The 23,314-nt window shown below is 40.5% G+C and overlaps 1 protein-coding gene across 4 annotated transcripts in view; it reads left to right on the top strand.

Moving 5' to 3' along the window:
- snd1 (staphylococcal nuclease and tudor domain containing 1) overlaps positions 1 to 23,314 on the top strand; it is a 169,264-nt gene that overhangs the window by 105,582 nt on the left and 40,368 nt on the right. For all 4 annotated transcript variants that reach the window (XM_040144266.1, XM_040144260.1, XM_040144252.1 and 1 more), the window contains one exon: positions 22,197 to 22,338. In XM_040144266.1, coding sequence (XP_040000200.1) covers positions 22,197 to 22,338 — 142 coding nt within the window. The remainder of the gene's footprint in view (positions 1 to 22,196; positions 22,339 to 23,314) is intronic.

The following is a 23,314-nucleotide window of genomic DNA, read 5'->3' as shown; positions in this document are numbered from 1 at the left end:
GCTGATGAGAAATTACAGTAAGTCATCTGGGCTACATGCAACATAAAATTACTTAAAATGTATTAATAACATTCAGGCAGTACCTCTAGATTAAGTGAAAATGCTCCATCTGGGCCTGAGAACAGCCACATATTTGCTGTTATCGTTGAAGCTTTTTTTCCTCAATGGGAGTTCTTTGATGGATTGAGGCCTCTCTCACACTGATTCCGATCTTGCCCTGCATTTCATTATTGCTCCACGAGTCACCCCGGCCAGATGCATGAAGTGGCCAGCCAGCTATCATCCTTGTCCTCTTTCTCTCCATCTCTGTTACTTATTTCTTTCACCTTCTCTCCCTCTCTCCTTCTCACGGATTCTCTCTCTTCCACTCACTTCTGTCTATTTGGTGGGTCCTTTAGGAGTCACAGATGCCTCTTCTCCCCATTTAAATGTGATGTATTGCTGGAGCCAAGAAGGGGCTGTGCTCTTTTTCACACCCCTGAATCTATCACGTCCATAGTCAGTGTGCTCCTACTTGTCTTTCCTGCTCTTTTGGCCTTCTTCTTTTTCTTACAGATAGTCCCTAACTGTGTCTTCCTTTTCTCAAAATGGTTAAAGATCTTGAGAGTGGTGCTCAGGTGGACCTTTAGAAAAATCTTGCCAGCGATATGAGCACACCGACCCTGCCTTGTCAAATCGAACTCCAGCAAGAAGGCACATTCCTGACACCTCTGATGACAATTTCACTACCAGTTTCCAAACCTCTTTGCAGCGTTAAGACATATTGACTTTCACCGCCAGGTTTTGACTTGAGCTAACCTGAGTGCGGACAGGGCCGAGTGGAAAGACGGCAGAATGGGTCCTGAGTCGACCAGACGGACAGTGATTATGTTTGATGTTATTTGCCAGAGGCACCATTGTACAGATCAACCACAGCCTGATTTTGTGTGTGTGTGTGTGTGTGTGTGTGTGTGTGTGTGTGTGTGTGTGTGTGTGTGTGTGTGTGTGTGTGTGTGTGTGTGTGTGTGTGTGTGTGTGTGTGTGTGTGTGTGTGTGTGTGTGTGTGTGTAAGGGAGAGAGAGTGAGAGAATGCATACGATGCAGCTTGAAGGCAGTTGAGGTGGGACTTGTGTTCTAATTAACCCATAGAGACCATCTTGAAAAAAGCTGAGAGTCTTTCTCTTTTGAAGTCGTGGCTGGTCTTTGTCTGTGTGTAGGCTGAGGCAAGGTAGGGCAGATTGCATCTCTTACCCATCTCCCTCCCTCTCTTCCTCTTTTCTCGTTGCCCTCTCTTTATTGTCCCTAAGGCTGTGGATATGGAAGAAATGAGTGGTACTGCTGTGTCAGGCATCCCTACAAGAAAACAAGGTTGTCGTAATGAACTTGTAATGATGTGTGTGTGCACACATATACACACTCATTAAAGAAAACTTTGCGTTGGTGGTCCAGCAGGGAGCCAGGAAATCAATGGGGATTGAGGCTTGCTGCAGTAGCATCCTCAACCAAAACTGCTTAGTTTGAGTGACTTAAGTGAATATGAGTTTTTGCTACAATGAGACCAATGGGACAAAGTGATTGCATTCTAAATGAAGCATTTCAAAGGTTTGGAGAAGAGTGTTTTCTAGAGCTCAGCATATTTTGATCTTGCGTATCAGCACCTCTTGGAACTGTCCTGAAAGCAAACCCAGTTCTCCATACACGCAGAAGACTCAAGTTGTAGGCCTGGGCACATTCCAAATTCAGTTCCCAGTATGTTTATTTATGGCTAGGCTATTTTTTACGTAAATCTCTCTAAAGCATGTCGCCCTGTCAGAACCCACTGTCATGCATTCAGTGTTAACGTTTACCTGATTAAGTTAAAAGACAGACCCGTAAACACTGTATAAACTTTTTTCAGGTTGTTTTAATAATGAGTTGGTTGTTGCCAAGCAGTGCTCATGCCCTCTTCTTAAATCTCTTGCCTGGTTTTGCAAAGCAGTCTTGTGTGTATTTCGATTCTCGTAGCGGTAGAAAAACAAATTGTTGCATAAACGGCATCTCTGTAAACAAGACTCATTGCAAAAATACTGCATTGTGCCATTGTAATATGAGATGGCTCATTGCAGCTATTCATATGATGTTCCAGTATTCCCATGCGGCAGCTGAGAGAAATAAATTTGACAAGATAGCGGCAGTTTGGCTCAGAGTGTATGGGGAGCAGAGATGGGACTGTTGAGACATTGGCTGTATCTTTCATTTAACTTCCCCTAAGACTGAACAGGTGTGGTTTGTCTATATTTTGATTGTGCCTCAAGGGACTTTTTTTTTTTTTAACTCAGAAACAAAATGATAAAATGAAATACTCTGAAATGAAGAATTAGGGTAATGAAAGAGAAATAATTTTGCTCTCCATGGTACTTCTGTAAGTCAGAGCTTTTAAACGTCCTCAAGTCTTGAATGCCTATTGGTAATGTGTTTTCTGTCAATATTAGGGCATACATCTGTTTGAAAGAAAAGCAACCTAATAGCTGTAAGCTAACAGAGGAAAGAAACATGCAAGTAATTGAAGTGACCTAATTATGAAGAGGTGAATCAACAATCGGGCCTCAATAATAACCAGTTTGCTTTCTGTTGAGCAAGGGTTTTTTTCTTCTGTAATTACCCAACCTTGAAGGAGATTAACGCACTCCATTGGGTCTCGGAGTGGAGAAAGGAAGAAGGAAAAGAGAGGAAGTGGAGAAAGAAAGAGAACAAAAGAGGATATGACAACCCCTGTTGAAGATATTTCATGTCACGAGTTTGTCCCTCTTTCATCACTGCCCACCCCATTCCTTGAATCCCGCTCAGCCCTCTTCACAGACCACTGTCTTTCTTTTAATCTCTTCAGTGTTCTCGCATCCTTATGCTCACTCTCTTCGCTTGTTTCTGTGCTATTTCTTTCTGTTCTCCCTCAACTAGTAATCGTGGAATCCCCTCTTATTAATCGGATTAATGTCTTCTCAGATGCCCTGTGTCATGCCCTTGTTCCCCTTAGCTGCTTTACAGTTTTTGGATCATGCAGGACAGTTCCTTCCTTGGCCTGCTCTGTGGTCACAGTGAGTCAGACACCTGCATCACTTGTACCCTTTTTTGAGGGGAAAAAAAAAATCCCTCAGAAGCATAAATCCAGGATCCGATGCTGCCGTTCCTTATACTTCACCCGTCCATCAATGGCACTCTTCAAAGTACTTGAAGCAGCATCATCTTGACATTGAGCTTGGTGACGTGTCCTTGGCGGAGCCTGATTGAAGTACATAATCTTGTTTCAGCTTTCTCTTTTTTTGGGTGGAATCCAGATTTGCACGTCCAGCCAACTCGACTGTCACTTCACCCAAGGGCTTGTACACAAATAAACTTTAACACATGGCTCAGACAACCATTTTTGTACTGCAAATCAAAGCACGGCACTTGGATTTACTGTTATTGGCTGACTAGCATTTTAAGCATGTCTGATTAAATCAGCATGTGTAAATTTCTTCTTTTATTTCATTAATAAATTGCTTCAATTGCCTCTGGCTTGCTCTCTTAAGGGTCAAGTGGCATCTCGACATCTAAACCTAAGTGGTAGGTTTAGATGTTGAAAATATACAATGTATTGTATGTTTTACCTAAAGTGAATTACATATAGTAAATTTAAAGAAAAGACGTGATTTGTACATTGAAGGACCATTTCCTGTTATGTATGTGGCATGCCGATTCTCAGGCTTCTGTAACTAGTCTATGTTAAATTACATACAAGCAGCCTTGTTTGGTTTCCATGGATGACAGTCCCTTTTCTATTAATACCACGCTCAGTGCTTCCTTAAGCCCTGAAGCCATTGAAATGCTTTCAGGGTTGCAATCTTTTTTTCTTTCCATTCCCATTTTTCTTGGCCTCTCATAGTGAAATAACCTGTGGCAGTCATCAGCCGATATCATGGAAAAATGCTGGGGATTAATATTAAAGTAGCTCATCTGTGGAGGCTTCAAGTGAAATAACAAAATAAATTAGACTCATTCTGTTGCTGAGTCTGCCCTTTGGTTCTCCAATTTAGGTCTCTTCTCGCCAAATCCCTTTGCTGCTCCTGCAAATTATCTCCTGTTAACTTCAGCCATTTTGGTGTCAGAGATTTTTGGTGAACATGAAATCGTTACTGTCATTACTTTTCTCACACACATAGCATTAGGCCTTATGAAGAATTGAGCCTAAATGGCATTCAAGGTTAAAAAGAATGATTGCACCTTTATTGTCCTTCCAGTCATCCCTTCTTTTTTCTCTCCAATCTATTGCTTAATGCTGTCATTGTTGGCTTGTGATTTAACAAATGGAAGCTGAATGGTGTTGATACAGGAACCATGACAATGCCAATAACAGCAAGTGATATTCAATTAATGACCAGGTTAGATACCTGTCCAGTCCATTTGACAGGAAACATGAATGAATGATTACATAAAACATGTTATTCCATGTTTTCTGAAATTGTTGTATACAACATGCTGTCCCCTGTATACTGGAATGGGATAATGAGATAATAGAAAAGCATTACTTAATATAGTCTAACAAATCTTTGCAGCCTTGGTCATATTCTCAGGGTCATGAGCATGCACAGCATGTTTGCATTTCCTCAACTGCTTTTTGGAACGGTTTCAATACAGTCCGTTGTGAAACTTTGAACGGGTGAAATGGATAAAAAAGTGGCACCCTTTCTGGTTATGTAGTGCAAACTTCAGCATTTAATAATAATGTTTTATTTAATTTGCCAACATTAGTTTTGAGGTTTACTTACTTTTTTCCCCCCGTGAATGGGCCTGAAATGTAAGCTGAGAGCTTCCAGCAAACACATATTGCATGCATCCTACGGGCCGTGCATAGTGCAGGTGCTGTATTTAAAACTGCTGATTCAATATAACTAATGTCATAACACCCAACAGTTATTCGGACATATTGTGTACCTGTAACTGACAGAGTTTAATATATATATATATATATATATATATATATATATATATATATATATATATATATATATATATATATATATATATATATATATATATATATATATATATCTCTCCTTATGAGTCTATTGACATGATTTCTTTACTTTATAGTTTTAAGAGCATATATATTAATATGTCAGCTATGTGCAGAGGTCCTTTCAAATTCCAGAAAACTGATGGGAGAATGAAACGGGGTCAGTGGCAACATTTTTCTCAAACATCTCAAAAATGGAGGGTCAGGAGACCCTTTAGCAGATGAGTTCCTAAAAGGATAGAATTGGTCTTCGGCAGTGTACCACTACTACTGATGATGATTATCTGATTCATGTGAAATGGCATTAAAAAAACCAGAGCACCATACAACACAATGTCTCTGCGACACAAGCTAACTAACAGTATTCTCAGAAAATATCTTTTGCAATTTAATGAATTTGCCTCAAGCACATGAACTTTTTTGGTGCACTGTGATACCACGGGAAGGTTATTAAGTTTGCAGCAGTTTAATAAAGTACAGCCTAATATCTAGATAGGTTTTTATTAATCAGTATGGATGTCATATTATTTGCTAAATTCATAGCGGAATAACAATTTTGGCAGTTTTTAATTTAAGTGAAATCATAAGCCAGTAAATTTAGAATCAGACGGGATTAAAAAGAGCTTGCTAGTACTGAGCAATGCCATATGAGACAGCAGACCAATATTAAAGCTTTTGTGATAGCATATCACCTTTCAGATCAGTGGATCAGGAGACCCTGTCCCATGCTGGAAATCATCAACATATTCAGTGAGATAATGTTTGGCCCCATTGCCAGTGTGTCAATACACAAGCAATATGAAGGTTGCAGGGTTTGTTGGCCGGTGTGAGAGGACAGCAGGCTCACAGCAAGGGGACATTATTGCCTGCAGGGTGGCCAAAATGGGAGAGGTGACCCCTGTGAGACCTCACATCACTGGGAAAGATGGAGAGGACTTTATGGTCCGTTATATACCACAAATTTCCATGCTTAAATCCATGTGTCTGCATTGTGTATTTGCATTCATATGTGCACAATGTGCGCAGATATGTGTATTTGTGTGTGACTGCATACCATTTCCTTAGTTTATTTACAATGCCGTAATGTTTGTATGCCTCTTTGTGTGTGTGAGTTTACTCCTGCCTTCATCTTTGTTCTCAGCACTGTGTGTACAAAATGAACCACCTACCACACAAAAGCAAAGAGCTGATGGAGGCTTTCTCATATGGCTAAAAGATTACATAATATGATTCTTAGTGCACTGTGTACACATGTGCATACACACAAACTTGGTTGCAGATGGAGGGAGGTACCACATGTGCACACACCATACTCTCAATGTCTCTTTCCTGCTTGCTCAAACACACATTGAGCACTGTGCAGACACAGACATACACATGCACACTCTCTCTGGGGACACCCTCCCCGCTGTAGACAGCAAGCTGGACCTTCAGTGCCCCGAGGCAGAGAGACCGAAAGAGATCAGTGGACCCAGTGATGTGTGTGTTATTTACACCCTAACCCCCAGTTTTCTCTGTCTGTCTTTATCCTCCTTTTCCCCAGTTCCATGCTGCAAATTCAGCAGTCTGTCAGCTCCACTCGCACTCTTGTGAATACACATGCAAACATTCTTTCCATCTTTATCTTTATCTCCATGGGACACACATTGAGCATTCATGCACATGGCAGCCACCAGCAAAGTGGCACATTCAAACTTGTTTTGATGAGCAAGACACAAAACTATAAGACACACTCAATGAACCAAACCTGTCTCAGCAGTCTCACCTTCTGCGTACTGAATTATACATTTACATGAGTCACAGGATTACACGCTGACTTTGAAAATGTCATCTGAAAAATGCATCCAGCCACAAGGACATCAAGACAATCCTGAGGAACACACACACACTCTCAGATGAAAAATTCTACTTGATGAAGCATATAAACAGGAAGTAGGCCTTTTTGTTTAGTGCAACATTTTCTCCGTGTGTACTTTGTGTACTTGTACTGCCTTGCTCGGGCGGCAGCAGTGTGCATGTTTTCCTTACTGTCCATGTGTCATCATTTTGCGTGTTGTTTCCTTTAACTTGCATTTGTGTGCATGTTTATTGATATGTATGTGGTCCTGTGCATGCCTTTATATGCATTTGTCTGTATGTCCTTGGCCTTCTGCCTTCCCTTCTCCAGTCATGCACAGGAATCTTGCAGGCTCTTAGCAGAGGTCCTCAGGGGCAGGTTTGCGGCTGCCTCTGGTTCATCAGTGCAGAAATAACTCAGGCAGTCCCTCCAACCCCCACCCCTCACCCCACTGCACACCCCCCAGCCCTCCACTGTGCTCTGGGGATGAAGGGCTGAGGCCAGGGGAGGAGAGAGGGCTGAAAGGAGTGAGAGGAGGTGAAACTCTGGCAGAGTACATAATGTGATATGACATAGTGCTTTGAATTATGGCTGATTAACACATGCTCAGCTACTCCACCTGCAATAGAAAAACTGAAACCCCTTGCTCTAAACACCCACCTTTCTCCATCCCCCCTGCCTCTTATATCTTGGGGCTTCCCTCCTTGTTTTTTATCTCTCTCTCCCCTCCAATTTTGTCCCCCATCTCTGCTGATGAAAGTAAGTGTGAAGGACATGCACTGACTGGAGTGGGGCTGTAGATTATTTGTTCTCCCTTTTTCTTCTGTTTTGTCCCTCCTGGGATAATGTAAAGAGACACTTTTCTACTTGGTTTGCTGAAGACTGGTTGTGGCTGACTGCTTCCTACATCCATTAGAACGAGTGCATTGAATACAGGCAGTAAGCCTTTAATTTTAACACAGGCATATTTGACCTCAGACTGCAGAGCTTTGATTAGTCAGTTGCAGCAAAGGTTGTTACTTTGTGCAGTGGCTGTTATTTGATGCAGTAATATCTGGTTTACTTAAATGCTGTCATAGGTTTGTACAAATTTATTTGAAACTACTTATCCTTGAAAATATTCCCTTTGGAATATCCTTTTTAAATGTCTACTTCAAGGCATATTTTTCCTGTTCATTTTTTAAGTCACTTACTTAACAGTGTACTTAAATAGTTTTAAAGCTTCAAAGAATTTGATCAGTTAGATTCCTCGAATGAGCCTCTATTGGTGACATTCCTGTGACCTTGCAGCAGCTTGTACAGATATCCTTGCCATGATGTATTGGCTGCACCATTCATGTGAGCATCCATTACGGGTAGAAGCAGTGGTGACATTTTCCCCCGCAGATAACTGACATTTATGTATTTTTGGAGTCATCAAGCAGATGCCGTGAAAACATTAAGTCCCCCCTTTTTTCCCCTGCTTCAGGTGTCCTCACTAATCGTCCGTGTTTAATCAGGGGAAGAAGGAAAACAGTCTGGGCTATCTGCATTTGCACTAAAAATACGACACGCAAGTTAGTCATTCACAAACTGACATTTTTTAGGGCCCCTGCTTGCAGTTACACTTAACTCCATTTAATATGGGTCGGCAGTGAAATACCCTCCCTTACTTTTCCCCACCCTTCTACCCTTGCTTTTCTCTGCTGTCTAATGAAATGCTAAATATTTGTTTCTTGAGGGCACCGTTTAAATGCGCTCTCTGCTTTTTGGCATCTTCAAACCTTTCCCCATTTAATGAGTTCTGGTTTTATTAGTTCCAAGGCATTAAGATCAGACCTTGCTGACCCCTCCCTGTCACCTAAAAGGGCTTTGACATGAGCTGGTTGCATTTGACACCTCTGACCTTCCTAAATATATGTTATTATAATGATTATTATTATTGTTGCTGCTGTTGTGGTTTCTCCAGTAAAAACAGCTTCTTCTAGCCTCACCTCGGTTGAGGCAGATCAGGCCACTCTACTTGTAGACAGAATGAGGAGAAGCTTATAACCAACGTCCATGCTAACGCCTCATCAGTACTCGTTATTACCTATTCACAGACAAGGTGTCCTCTACAAATCGGCAGACCAGTCTTGGTTGAGCACCCAGTTCCAGTCCTAGTCCTAAATGCATTTGCTTATTATTTCCTTATATTTGCATTATGACGGCTCCCCACTGCCTTTCATTCTTCTGCTTTCTCTAAATTTTCTTCCCCTCTTCAACTCATCACCTGTTTCTTCTTCTCATCCATTTGCTCTTGCCTCAGTACGTAGTCGTCTTTATTCGAAAATCTTTCGCTTTCTGGCTCCCTTATTCTCTTCCTCCTTTTTACACTTTCCCAATCTATGCCCTGAATTAGGCATTCAGTTTATTATTCTCCCCTACCTCACATGCTCTCTAATGCTTTCTCACTGTGAGGAGAATGCAAAGTTCATTGATTCATTGATGCAGTTTTTTTCTTCTGCTGCCCCTCTGGTCTTTCTAAAGGCGCTTCTTCGAAGTGCAATTTCTAACAAGAGCACCCAAAAAGAACTCAGAGTCCCTGCAATTTCTCTGAAGGAGACACCTTTTTGTCCGGCTCATTTTTCTTAGAGTGGATCTTTGAAAGAGCAGACACTGGAAGTGCTCACTGGGTAACAATGGCTATTTGATGTATGTTACACTACATTCTTGTGTTTGGAGTTTTCTGTAGTTTGTTTGTCATGCTCTACCAACATGGGGGTGATACAAGCTACATTTCTGTCAACTATAGAGGGCTGTATCTGTAAGTTCAAGTTTTATCTGTGACTCATATTTTAGGCCTCTCACAGTCATGAAATAAAAATCTCAGGGATCATCACACTGTCCAACAAAATAAAATATGTTCTTGTGACCCAAGTTAATTTATGAAATACCAGTCCAATGCAGATTGCTATTGCTGGTTTTTGGTAAGACATTCAGCAGGTTTTTCAAACCTCAAAAAAATGCTAGCCCTAAATATAAAAAAAGGTGGGTCCTTTTTCATGGGCTCTCAACCTTGGAGTATGGTGACATGCGGAAAGGGGAACAGATGGATAAATACAATGAAGCAGGGAATATATATAAATACATTTTTGGAATTTCTTTCAAAAAAATTTTCTTACTCAGTAAATTCCATTTTCAATTCTGGCTTTTAATTTATTTATCTGGTGGATATATGCCCTTTTATACAGTTCACACTGTTATTTTCCTCAAGACAATATTGTTTGTCTGTCTCAAAAGCATGCTCAGTTGGGTTGAGGTCAGGTGACTGACTTGGCCATCATAGAATATTCCATTTCTTTGCCTTCAGAAGCTCTTGGGTTTCTTTTGCAGTATGTTTTGGGTCATTATCCATCTGTATTGTGAAGCACCATCCTATCAGTTTTGCAGCATTTGATTGAATCTGAGCAAATAGTATAGCCCTATACACATCAGAATTCATCCTGCTATTTGTATCAGCAGTGGAATCCTCGATTAACAACAGTCACCCAGTTCCATTGGCAGCCATACATGCCCATGCCATAACACTGCCTCCACCATGTTTGACAGATGTGGTATGCTTTGGATCATGAGCTGTTCCTTTCCTTGTCCATACACTTATCTTCCAATCATTCTGGTACAAGTTAATCTTGGTTTCATCTGTGCTAAGAATCTGGTTCCAGAACTGGGCAGGCTTTTTTAAATGTTTTCTGGCAAAGTCTGATCTGTCCTTTGTCTGACATGAAAATTGTGTCACTGTCCAAATACTTATGGACCTAAATGTACATGTTTACTTATGCATTCTTTGCTGTGTGTGTGTGTGTGTGTGTGTGTGTGTGTGTGTGTGTGTGTGTGTGTGTGTGTGTGTGTGTGTGTGTGTGTGTGTGTGTGTGACCATTGGAGGCGTGGCTAGCCTTCTCGGTCAGTCAAACTAAGAAACAGTTGAAGGGTTTATTAACAGGGCAGGCAAAAGTATATGAAATAACTGTTTCTCTGCTGCCTCTTTTTTACCAACATGACACACTGTTGTATATCCAGGTTTGAGAGAATTTTTGGTGAATTCTTAAGCATTCCATAGTAATTTAGGTCAGTCCACTTCTACTCTGCTCAGTCTCCTGGATGGCTAGCCTGCAGAAAACACTCTAAATCTAGAGAATGGGACCACTCTGCTAGTTTTGGGACTGTGTTTTTGTGCATTTTACAGAGTCCCCCTCTTCCCCTCTCTCTCTCTCTCATGCTTCAAGGAGAATCAGTTACATAAACAGGCTCTCGTCATCCCTTCGTTTCCATTTCCCACTGTTGTACCAGTTTCTCTTCAGCCCCCTACCTTTTTTTTCTGTTTGTCTTTTTTCCACATTTCCCTCATATTATGTCTTTATTACTTGCCCTTCCTGGTTTTTATATAGATATATACAAACACACACGTATATGTATGTATGTGTACATAATATATAAATATCAAATTATTTGCAAATGAGTTTCAAATTACTATATGCCATGTGGTCATCACCAATCTCCATCAATGCAATAGTAGAATTAAGCATTGAACCATTCTCAATCATCTCTTAATGCATAGTGTACTAAATTTTTGGGCTGCTATAGCTGTGGCGATTTAATACCTTTGTCACCTTATTAATTTGCATTTGTGCTCTGGCTTACGTAGATGTTAATGCCAGTCTTAGTCCCACCCACAAAGATGCTGATTAGCTGAGTCGTTTCGCCAACCAGTTATTCACAAGAGCAACACCCGCCCTTTGAATCGTTTTACAAATTGTGAAATGAAGTGGGAAGCAATTCAGAGACAGCAAGGTGTTTACCTCTGATGTGATAATATTGCCATCTTTTTCTTCCCTTAGTCCTTAGTCCTTCCCCACCTCCCCCTCTCTATTTCCCTCTTTTCCTACTTTTTTCGCTTTCCATCGCTGCTCCTCACAATGGCCAGATCCATATTTACCTCTCTGTCACTTTCTACTATCCTGCATCTCTCCCATTCCCTTAATCCCCACCAGCTCAGCTTCCCTCCCTCCATGGCTCCCTCCTTCTCATGCCTCTATTATTTTTTCTTCTTTTTAAATCAAGAGAGGAGTGGGAGTGGAAGAACAATGGAGTGGAAGGTGTGATCAGAGAGAAAATGGTCAGGAGTCCTCCACAGAGAAAGAGAGAGTAGGAGAGATAACACCACCCTGACCAGTCGTCATGGCAACACTGTGGCAACATGGGACAGACTAGCCTGTTAATTTAAAAAAAAAAGATTAATTGACTTTTAATTGCATACTTATACATTGTAACATCGAGGTAGTCCTATTTCTTAATCACTATACTATATACTTTTCTTTTCTCTTTCTCTTCCTCTTCTATAATTTCCGGTGATCAGAGAGAGTGCTATCATGGAGAATGATATGCTGGAGTTGATAAACATATTTTATAGAGGAAGGATGAAAGGAACAACAGAGAGCGGGAAGGACAGGGTGTGGGCTAAAATGCTGTGCATTCTTGTTAATTTCAGCCCACTTGAGAATGGGGGAGTCATCTGGCAGATCACACATATAAAAGCAAAATCAGTGGAGGACAAGCAAACATAGTGATCAAACACAAATCAAGCAAACCTCAAAATAAGTGTAGTGTCCCTATGTACAGCCCTTCATCTCTCCTTGTAGCAGGACCTCATTTTGTATCAAGGTTATCATGATACACTGTCAAAGACTTGGTCATGGCTACCACTTAATTATTTTGCCTCTTTCCCTGTTTTCTGTCTCTTTTCTTCTCCCTCTTTAGCTACGCCATTTGAAGATTGAGTGTCTGTATCATGTGCCCCTGCAATTGTAGCTGGTGGGCTTTCATTGCATGCTTATTCCCTAGCACTACTTTTGTTTTGCTCTGACGACATCTTGCTTGGCTTGATCATCTTTTAATGACCACAGACAGACTCACTGCTCCGGTTTAAAAAAAAAAAAAAAAAAAAAAAACAGCCACTTGACATAAGACTCCATATGCAGGATTGAGTGAGTGAGTGAGTGAGTGAGTACTGTGAGCAATGCCTGGTTCTCACTCTCAGCCGTCTGGTTTTCCATACCAGCTGAGTATGGTGGCGCCCATGAAGACCGTGGCAAAGGTGTAGGTTTGTGTGTGCACGCATCGCCCCAACTACATATGCGCTCACATGTCCTGTTTCCATGGTAACATCTTGTGTGCCCCCCCCCCCTTCAGATCACAGACACATACCACCACCAATCTCTGTCACGTGTAAGTTAGTGCTTGTTGATAATAGTAGTTTGTCAGCGGGCCAGCAGATCTGCTCCCATCCCCTACCCCACACACACACACACACACACACACACACACACACACACACATATCTAAATGGATCAATTTGTGTCAATTTAAGAAGTGTAACAAGTTGCCCTCACGATAGCCTTAGGTCGTTTTCAAGCCCTTGACTTTGTGTGTGTGTGTGTGTGTGTGTGTGTGTGGCAGCATGGGGGGGGTCATATTCGCTGTGTAAGCTGGGGTTGAGTAGCCTCACCGCCTGCCTGCTGCCTCTTTGATGGGAGAACATCTGTTGGCTGTGATATGAAGCTAGGGAGTAACTCTTTCTCTCTCCTTCTCCCTCACTTCTTTGCTTGCTCTCCCGTTTCTGTTATGAATTCCCCAGCTGCTCGGCTCCCTCATTTCACCTAAAAACCCTGTCCCGCGCCACCTGTGCAGTTTTAATGCATAATTTATCTGCTAAGTAACCACATCCAAGAGACTCATCCCTCCATCCGTCTCCTGCTTTCCATCTCTCCCCTTCATTGTGGTTTGGCTAGGTACGTGGAAATGGACACCTATTTTCTAGTTTTCTTATTTAAGCAGCTTATGATTGATAGGGTTACAGTGGTCGACACTGTAGCCAAATGGTGAAATCCACAGTCCCTTTAGCCACAGTTTTAATCTAGATCTGTCTTAGGTCTGTATCTCTTTAAGGTTTGTACTTGTGTTTGTAATTTATCAACCTCTTACAGTTGTTTCTTAATTTAAATTCAGTAACACTCTTAACTACCATAGTGGTGAAACAATAACAACATTAATGGTTGTTTTTTGTTGTTGTTGTTTTTTTTAGTTTAAGTAGGTAGGTTTTAGGTATCATAGAATGTTTTGACAATACTGAAATACTCGTTTTTCTTCTTAGTACAAAACCTGTCCAGATTTTTCAGAATGCTGGGCTACAATTTTATCTGGCAGCAGACCAAAAAACCATATAACCTCTATTCTAACCTCTCTACATTGGCAAGCAGTCAAATATACAATTAATTTACAGATTTTATTGATCACTGTTGAAGTGTAGCTAGAGGAGCTGTCTCAAATCCTCATTCTTTTTCCTGTGCTTAAGTTTTTTTGTACACATTTTCTCTCTCTCTCTCTCTCTCTCTCTCTCTCTATATATATATATATATATATATATATATATATATATATATATATATATATATATATATATATATATATATATATATATATATATATATATATATATATAATCATGCTGCTTTTTACACTTTATTGTAAATCTAAGTTCCCTTCAAATATATTTGTTAAGAAAAAGAATTGCCTGTGGAATTCTTTGTGTGGTTGATGAGTTAAACCAATTGCCTCTATATCAAAGATAATGTACTGGTGTGGTGTGATTTCAGTTTTTACAGCTTGTCAATAGGCCTGGGTGCAACTGACATGTTTTGTTACTGTGTCCACGGGTGTGGCCTTGCAGGCCCATAAGCAGTCGCATTGTATTAGCCCACTGTGGCAGGAACAATGTTGCTTCCACATTGTAGCTCAATTCCTGTGGGCCAATTCTTCCCAAGGCCACAACCGTGCTTTTATACGCATAAATGTGTTCTTTTCCTAGTATTGAGATTTTACAGTGCAAGGCAGCCATTCATTACATCTGAATATGAGAACAGCAGGGAATGAATGGAAAGGAAGCTTGTCCCGCATCTGGTAAATCATTGTTTTTCCCCACTACAACAGCCGCCCTTTTTAGTTGGCCCACCACGACATGGTGAGCTATCCAGGTTAATGTGCCATCAACAACCCCTCTTAACCTTGAAGGCAGGTCTTTTAGGGGTTATGCGGTTGCATTGGGTTAATGTCTTTTCACTTTAGTGTACAAGAGCAATTGGGCAACCTTGACACCTGTCACTAAACTCATTGTTCTATCAAGATCGGTGAACACTTTTTTCCACAAGGAGGTTACTCCATTTGAATCAGAGGTTGTGAAAAAAAACTTAAGTGGCCGTGGGCCTGTTATGTCACATACTAGACATTGATCATAGTACCTTAAATAAACTCTAAAACAGTTCATAAATCAAAGTGAGGGACCCTGATAGCCTGCGTGTTAGTCAATCTAAATGTGCTGTACCTTTATCAGTTCCAAGGATTTACCTGACACCAATCTCTTGTCACATCAGTTATTAGCATTGAGTCATAATGGTTTAAAAAGCCAGAGTTGTAAAAGGGACACAGAAGTTTGTTTTCACCACTTTGAGTTTTTATTGAAATGGCCTCATGAAGAATATTCTTATGCCTTTTTTATTTTGTAAAGGGTAATTTTCTCATTGATAGCCCTCATAACATAAAACTTAGCATATGACATCAGCACTACCTTCATTTATAAATATCATTTATCAGCCATCAAGTTTGTGAAGATTCTCAGTCATTCAGGTCATGGTATTTCAAATCGCTGTACGAAGTCAGCTGGGCTTGCTTGAAGTTCTCGAAGATGTTTGACCTGTCATCCAGAAGGCCTCTTCCGTTCTAACTGACTGGTGAGAAGATGGAGGCATCTAACCTCTTGTGGGGTCGTTAACACCTCGAGTTGTTGAGGTCACATGTGAGTCGTAAGAAGATTGTAACCCTAATGACTCACGTGATGGCCAGGTTGGTCAGCGACTCATATGTAACCTCAACAACTCTCAAGTTGTTAATGATCCCACAAGAGGTTAAATGCATAGGACTCCCCACAACTAAGTTAGAATTGAAGAAGCCCTTCGGATGAGAGATGAAATGTGTTGAAGAACCTCAAGCAAGTCCACTTTCCATTAACTTTTTACCTGTTTATCAGGGGCAGCATTTCAGTATTTTTAATTATCATTTATGATAACAACAAATTAAAAAGCTGCTTCACTCAAGTGGTTGTAGAATGAATTTCTTGTTATTTCTTGTATATGCAAGCTATAAGTAAGGTTTTGTTTTTAGGAACTCTCAGCACTATATTGTTTTGGCCCCGATAGCAGAATACTTGTTATGTTTTTTAATTTTGTTTGGCTGCAATAACAGGATTAAGTAACCTCCTGCCTAAATTACCTGCTTCCCACCTCAAACATGGCCGATGATGTTTGTCAAAACCAAAAACAAACCCAGAGCTATTGCTACTGGGAATTGAACCCCAGCTGTGATGTGGCAGAATGCCTCTGAATGAAGCAATAGTCTGTCTTGTTGATCATTCTTTGCCTCTAATGGCTTAGTCAATACAGACAACATCATCGAGCAACAGGAAATCCAGGGTCGTCCACCTTTCTGCCACGTCAACCTCTCAAATCATTAATGTGATGCCAATGCAGATTTCTAATGAGCTTTTACTCACTTTGTATGCCAATCAAATTCTTTTCTAGAGCTTATTGTTATTTACAGGGATAACTTTTGTAAATCATATCCTGGAGTAAATTCTGAATACTAAAAAAAGTAAAATCAAAGTTGTAAGGTAGCACCTTTTCGTGAGATTATAGGACTTAGAATATGTTACACTACACTGAATATGAGAGGACTAGGATTTAGATCAAAAAGATTTCAGACATTGTTTAACTTTTCATTTTAATATGTATCCTTTATTGACTCTCCAATACTTCCCTTTGATGCTATCTCTTAGAATAAAAATAATCATAAGTAGATGTGGCCACTTTCAATTCTTATGTGTAGCTTTAAGCCTTTTGATGTGAGCTTCTAAAAAAAAAAAAAAAAAAAAAAAAAGAGACTGAAAGAAAGAAACATGCCCTCGATTGAATTAATGAACCATTCTCTAAAGGGTATTCATCAGGGATATAATAGCGGCTAAATTGATTTGGGAAGTGTACTCTTATGAATAAAATGCTCATATTGATTTCGCTTGTTCTCCAAGTGTGATTTGATAATGAATGAACAATGGAACTATGATAGTTCCCATGTAAGAAGAGAGACCACTCTATAGGTATCTTGATCGTATCACTCTGTGCTGCAGCTATTTTGTGACAGCTGCGTTGTTTCAGAACTGCACAAGTTTGTCACGGGTTGCGAGTGCAGAACAACCCTTATCCACTGAGGTGTGTTTGAATCAGAGGGCAGCGACATATGCGTACTGCAGCTGTCAAGTGCTTCATACATTACACAACATTAAAACCGGTAACTAGTTTTAATGTTGTGTCTCTGTGTGGATCGGTGTATGTGAATGTGTTATGTGCAGACAGGTTAATGAGGAATTGTGAAGACAGGCTGTATTTAGAGTAGTGCTCATGATGTTCTCTTCAAGGAGCACTCCATTCTGAGTGTGTCGTGTTAATCATAAATGGGGAGTAACGTTCTTTGTCATAGACTAAAAATAAAACACATTTTTTTCAAATTGTAAAACTTTTTAGAGATTCAGTTGAATACAGCTTACATGTAAACCTAGATTTGAGTATTGAAGGTATTTGTGTTTATTTTAAACTATGCTACGCATTTTTCTATTAAAAGTTAAAGGTTTAAACCAAACCCTTTATGTTCATTTTCAGTCCTGAATTTGTGTGACCTTCTTAACTGACAGATTTTGGCATTTGCCTGTTTAACAAAGTGCACAGTGTGTACCTTGGGCAGCAATGGCAATTCTTGTCTCAACAGACCATACACACACTACCACAATTGACACACTGCCACCTTTAATCAGTGTTCAAACCAGCCCTCACCCTCTCGTTCTGGCACTACGTGTGGGTCCAGTCATCCATCTGTTTGTGTATTCATCCACCTGTGCTTGTATGTGTAAATCTATGAATGTAGCACCATTGCTTAGTCTTCCTAGGCTGCCGCAGTCTTCATCAAATTAGAAATATTCGGAGGAATCGGCAAAAAGCTAATCAACAGGCCTCTTAACTCTCCAAAACTCTCCATCAGCAAGGTATCTGGTGTGCCAGGCTGGGAAACTTAGACTCCGCAACAGTGAACTACTGCAACAATTTGGCTACAACCAGGTATTTCTTTTTCAGGGGCACGCAATTTGCATCCCGGTTTTACTTGTTTCAGAAACCAATTTGGCTGTTAGTGGCTAGTGTCTAAGAGAGCTTTATTATAATTTCTATGAATAGAAAATATTTCTTTAATTCTTAACTAACCATTTTCTATTAAAATATTACATTAAATTAATATAAAAGAATTAGATGATAAAAAGATTGATGTGTAGCCAGAAAAGACAATCAGGGGAACAGAAGATTAAGAGAAGGAAAGGTAGAGGAGAATAAAAGAAAACTGATTTTGTAAAATGGAAATTGGAACAGGCCTAATCCCTAGCACACATGCTTGAACACTTCTTCCAGCCTTTTTCATGTGGGTTCTGATAGTCACCATGTGTAGCAAAAGAGCAACCCTGCCCCATCATCACATTACCCCACTCGACTCACTTGTCACTCACTTGGCTGTAAGTGTGTTTTGTCATTCAGGGGTTGTGAAGGTCATCCTAACCTGCCATTTCTCTGCTTGGCCCCCATTATTAGGACTTGTTGTCCTTTCAGCCCAAGCTTAATGGCCTGCCGCTTTTTCCTTTTTCCCGGCTTTCTATCTCTCTCTTCTCTTCCCCTCTCTTGCGCTCTCTCTCATTGTCTCTGGCAGCTTAGTGGCTCTAGCATCTGGCTGCAGTTGCAGAGCAGCAGCAGAAGCAGCAGTCACATACCTGCATTCAAGTGGAACAAACAGGATGGTTGGCTGCTCACAGAAGGTCATCAGCCCTGGGCACAGCCTGTGTGTGTGTCTGTGTGTGTATGCGCATGCATATTTGTGCATTGATTTGTGCTTTAAAAAGAGATGAAGCTCTACAGTGTTTCTAATAGTGCGCTCAGAGACGAGGCAAAACTGGTGTTTTTCTTGCTGTAAACACACTGACCACTGAATTCTTCTAGCATTCTTGGGATGTTTACTTTGACAACATACTGTTGGTGTGAAAAGTGTGTAAGAGTTATAGCTTGCACTCAGTGATTACCACTATATATTAACCATTACATATTTACCAGAACTACAGCTATTTCAAACAATTTTTCAACAGACTTTTTCCTGGAACTTGAATCATGCGTTAAGGTCACGTTTCATTCACTATATGTGCGTAAACATGACAAGTATCATATTTTTATGCTTAAAGTCCATTTTCTTCCATTCTGCATGCGTACAGTGATTGTATGTTGGGTTCTGAGGGCTGTCAAAATCTGAGTGACCAACCCCAGTACTGTGGCTAAAAGCATCCTTTGTTAGACATAGACGTAGCACTGAAGCCGCTGCTACTGCTCTGCTAATGTGCTGCTCATGCTACGCCTCCTGCGTAGTTAGTGTTTTTCCCATTTCATACATGTAGATGCAAAGAGAGTTGAAGAAGAAGCAGTTATTTCAGTTTAAACCTGCCACAAAAGATGGCAATAACGTTAGAGTTGCGAAAAAAGCACAACTATTGACAACTCAGATGAAACAGTAGCACTTATGCTGGTTGCCAAAGAGAACACATACACAGTATTTCTCAACTGCCCATTCGCCGAGTCAGAATCTATTTGTAAATAACGTGCTGAGAGCAAGATGGACGTTTGCACTGTCCCCGAAAACCCAGACTGAATGAGAGGCAAGGGACTGCCTGCTTCTTTGTATCTGTGTTTGTGAATGTCCTGTTTGGAGTAATCTGCATCTGTTTGCCTCCGTGTGACTTTTCATTGACTTTATATGTATTTGTGCAACTTCTAAATTTGAATGAAGCAGCCTCGTTGTATCTTTAAGGTGGTGCTTCATGGATAACTTTCACTGGGGAGGCAAACCTGTCTTTGTACTTGTCTCTTGTTACTGTGACATCCATACTCAACACAAGTCAGAGGTCAACAGGAAGCCTTGTGACTGTGCCTGGTGTCCAATTCCACCATAATCCTACCCACTTGTTACCACCGTAAAAGTGCTTCAGTGATGGCAACCAGGCTAATGAATGGTGACACTCTAATCTTTGTCATCACTAATTGGTGCTGCAGGTTTGATTAAAAGCCAGTCCATGTCAGCTCAATGGCAAGGTGGAAAGCCACACGCTGTGTATTCCAGCATTTGACTGTGCATATAATGTGTGCATATGGCTGTAAATGTGTGTGCTAGATAGGAACGTATGCACATTCCTATCTAATGCCGTAGAAAAATATTATGGTTGTTCTCAGGGTTTACGAAGCGAGGCTGTGTTTTCAGTCTTCATTAACCTTGATCACCCTCAATCCCCAGAAATTCTAACTGCTATCTTTCCTCTTTCCTTCCCTCCTATTTCCCTTCTCCAGCCCCCCCTTTTTTGCAGTTTTTGTGGGATAAATAATTGACTGTAATTGGGTAGTGTGACCCTGTTTTTTGTTAGCAGGTAGGCAGGGCAACAGCACTCACTTCTGCTGTTACTTGTTTCATGGGTAACAGTTGGAAGCATTTTCTTTCTTGCACTAATTTTATGTCACTTGCAAACATGCACACACACAGTTAACTCCTGTAAGACCGCTGTACAACACCACATCAATGAGGTAAAATGATAATCTAATAAGCATTCTGAAAAGCCAGCATATATTAAAAAAAAAAAAAAAAAAGCCCTGGGTATGATTAACTAAGCCTTGACGCTAGTGTGGCTCTGCAGATGAGCTAAGGCAGAGGGAAAAAATGACAACATTAAAACTAGCTAATCATATTATCTCGATGATACCATGCAGTTAAATAATTAGCCAGAACGTAATTGGCTAATATCACTGCACTGTTAGAAAATCTGTCTGCCTCTTTTCCTTCTCTTTATGTAACCTTTAAAAGTAAACACTTCCCAAATGGCCTGGAGAAATGAATGGTAACAAGCTGTGCTGCTGCAAATACACAATTAGTTGGAGCACTGTGAGGCTCAGTTGCACTTTTTGACTTTTGAGTTCCCCACCCATCTTTACAACCTGTCTCCTCCCAAGTATCTCCTTCACTCCCCTTCTACAGTGTTTTATCTGCAGGGAGTTGATTAGCTCGCTTTCATCCGGACCATCTTGTGTTTGTGCACATGCTTAATACTGTTACTGTACTTGAAGCATGTATACAAACATGCTGCATTCAGTCTTAACAACCACCCACTCTTTCTGCTGTATCCCTTGCTCTCTATAAGCACACAGACATGTACTGATATCCATGCAGTTTGATATGTGGCCCAAGGCAAAGCACTTCTCCCTAATGAGTCTTATGCCCTCTGTTTCTCCTAGGGAGCCAAAAGAGAACTAACCTTGATGCAGTATAGAAAGGATGTAAACCTGCATACACATTCGCATGTGTATGAGCTGCTATTCTTATAAGGAACATCACTGACTACATTTTTTTCCGAGTTTGTTACATTTTTACCAGCACTACACGGCTAATCTTAACAGTTAATCTTAACTGTAACCCAGGACTGAACCCTGAAAAGAGTCCATTTGGCTCTCAAAAGTACAGTAACACACACACACACATACACTAATGTCCTGGCTTGTCCACTGTGTCCAGAGTTAAGTCCCATGGATCCTGTTTGGGCTAAACTGGACGAGCAAAGTTTAAACCCTGACGCTGTCCTTGGAAATAATGGAGATGAGCCGGGACATGTTGGGTACATTCCTGCTGTAATTGTTAACTACACGGCGTGTCCATTTTTTGTCCTGTAAATTGTATCGTGTTTTAATTTTCAAGTTTTAACAGAAACAAACACTTTTGTTTGAACAAAAGATTCCTTGAAAGTGTACTTACATTTTGAACTAAAACTAATTGCAACAATGTGTACAGTTTCTGCTTTGTTTCAGCATCCAAATCAGTCAAGCGTATGAATCACTATTATACTGTATCTCTAGTGTTGGTAAAAAGTATTCAAAAAATTTAGTGACTGGACCTATTAAAGACATTTCCAAGGTCATCTCTTCATTAGTTTGAACATGACTCAAACTAATGTGTCATACCATGTATGCTGCAAGTATGTATGTATTTTGTTTCTCAAATTATAGGAAGAATAATCAAAAGTATCTTAGCACCATGTTTGTATTGCAGAGGTTTGGTAGTTGTTGCAGTCACTGACCTGTTTTTGTCGTCTTTGTTTATGTTTTATTGTAGATCTGGGCCAACTATGAGGAGAAACCAGTTGAGGAGGTTGTGCATCTGTCAGAGGAGAAGGAACGCGTTGCCAACTACAGACCAGTATACGTCACCGAAATCACTGACACCCTGCACTTCTACACCCAGGACGTAGAGACAGGTATCTTGAGATCAGAAAGCACAAATGACTATTTGAATTATAAAATGTGTGATAATTGTACATTGCTTTGAACAACAGACTCAAATACTGTAAGTATTTGTCAGATAAACGCAAAGTTTGACACAGAATACATGGATAGATCAGATGTGAATTAGTAAAAATTGAAACTGTTGTAAACATATTGTATTACTTAATGGTACAGTGACTATTTCATCATCCTATGTAATCCCACACTGAACACCACCATCAACAATCCCTCCACACTGAGATGCGAGCAAGAGCTCTCCCACTTTTTATTCCCCTTTAACACAAGACCGACTTTATGAATGACAATTATTTCAACCACTCAGAAATTCACCTCATCCCTTGCTGCAGCATCCCTCCCACCAGCAGAGACAAAAGAAAGGACGTCCCACTTGTTATTACGACTGAATGACAGGAATAAATCACACCATCCCCTCTTGTCACCACTGACACAGGGAGGAAGCGAGAGAAAAGTTTGGATATGGGAAAACTAATAATCCCTGGTACTCTCTCATGGCTGCCCCCTCTGACAAGTTGTGTGTGTGTGTGTGTGTGTGTGTGTGTGTGTGTGTGTGTGTGTGTGTGTGTGTGTGTGTGTGTGTGTGTGTGTGTGTGTGTGTGTGTGTGTGTGTGTGTGTGTGTGTGTGTGTGTGTTTACATGAATGAATGCACACCTCCCATGTGCCATTTTGTGCTGGGTAACGGTCCATCTTTCAGGTTGTATGCTTAATGGGCCATTTTCTGCAATATCAAAATCAAGTTGTGTGTATGTGTATACCTATGTACTTTATCTGTGTTTATTTACAAGGGCTTACACACAGCAGTTTTTTGCAACAGTAAGTAAGCAGACAGAGATTATGCTTCAGCAACAATTAATTGAGCAGCGCTTTTGATATTATTACCACCAAAGTCAATATTTTAAGGTCAAGATACTGACAGAATAAAATTGTTT

The sequence above is a fragment of the Xiphias gladius genome, chromosome 2, assembly GCF_016859285.1.
Source record: "Xiphias gladius isolate SHS-SW01 ecotype Sanya breed wild chromosome 2, ASM1685928v1, whole genome shotgun sequence".
Lineage (NCBI taxonomy): Eukaryota > Metazoa > Chordata > Actinopteri > Istiophoriformes > Xiphiidae > Xiphias > Xiphias gladius.
This window is presented reverse-complemented; position numbering and strand designations above follow the sequence as displayed.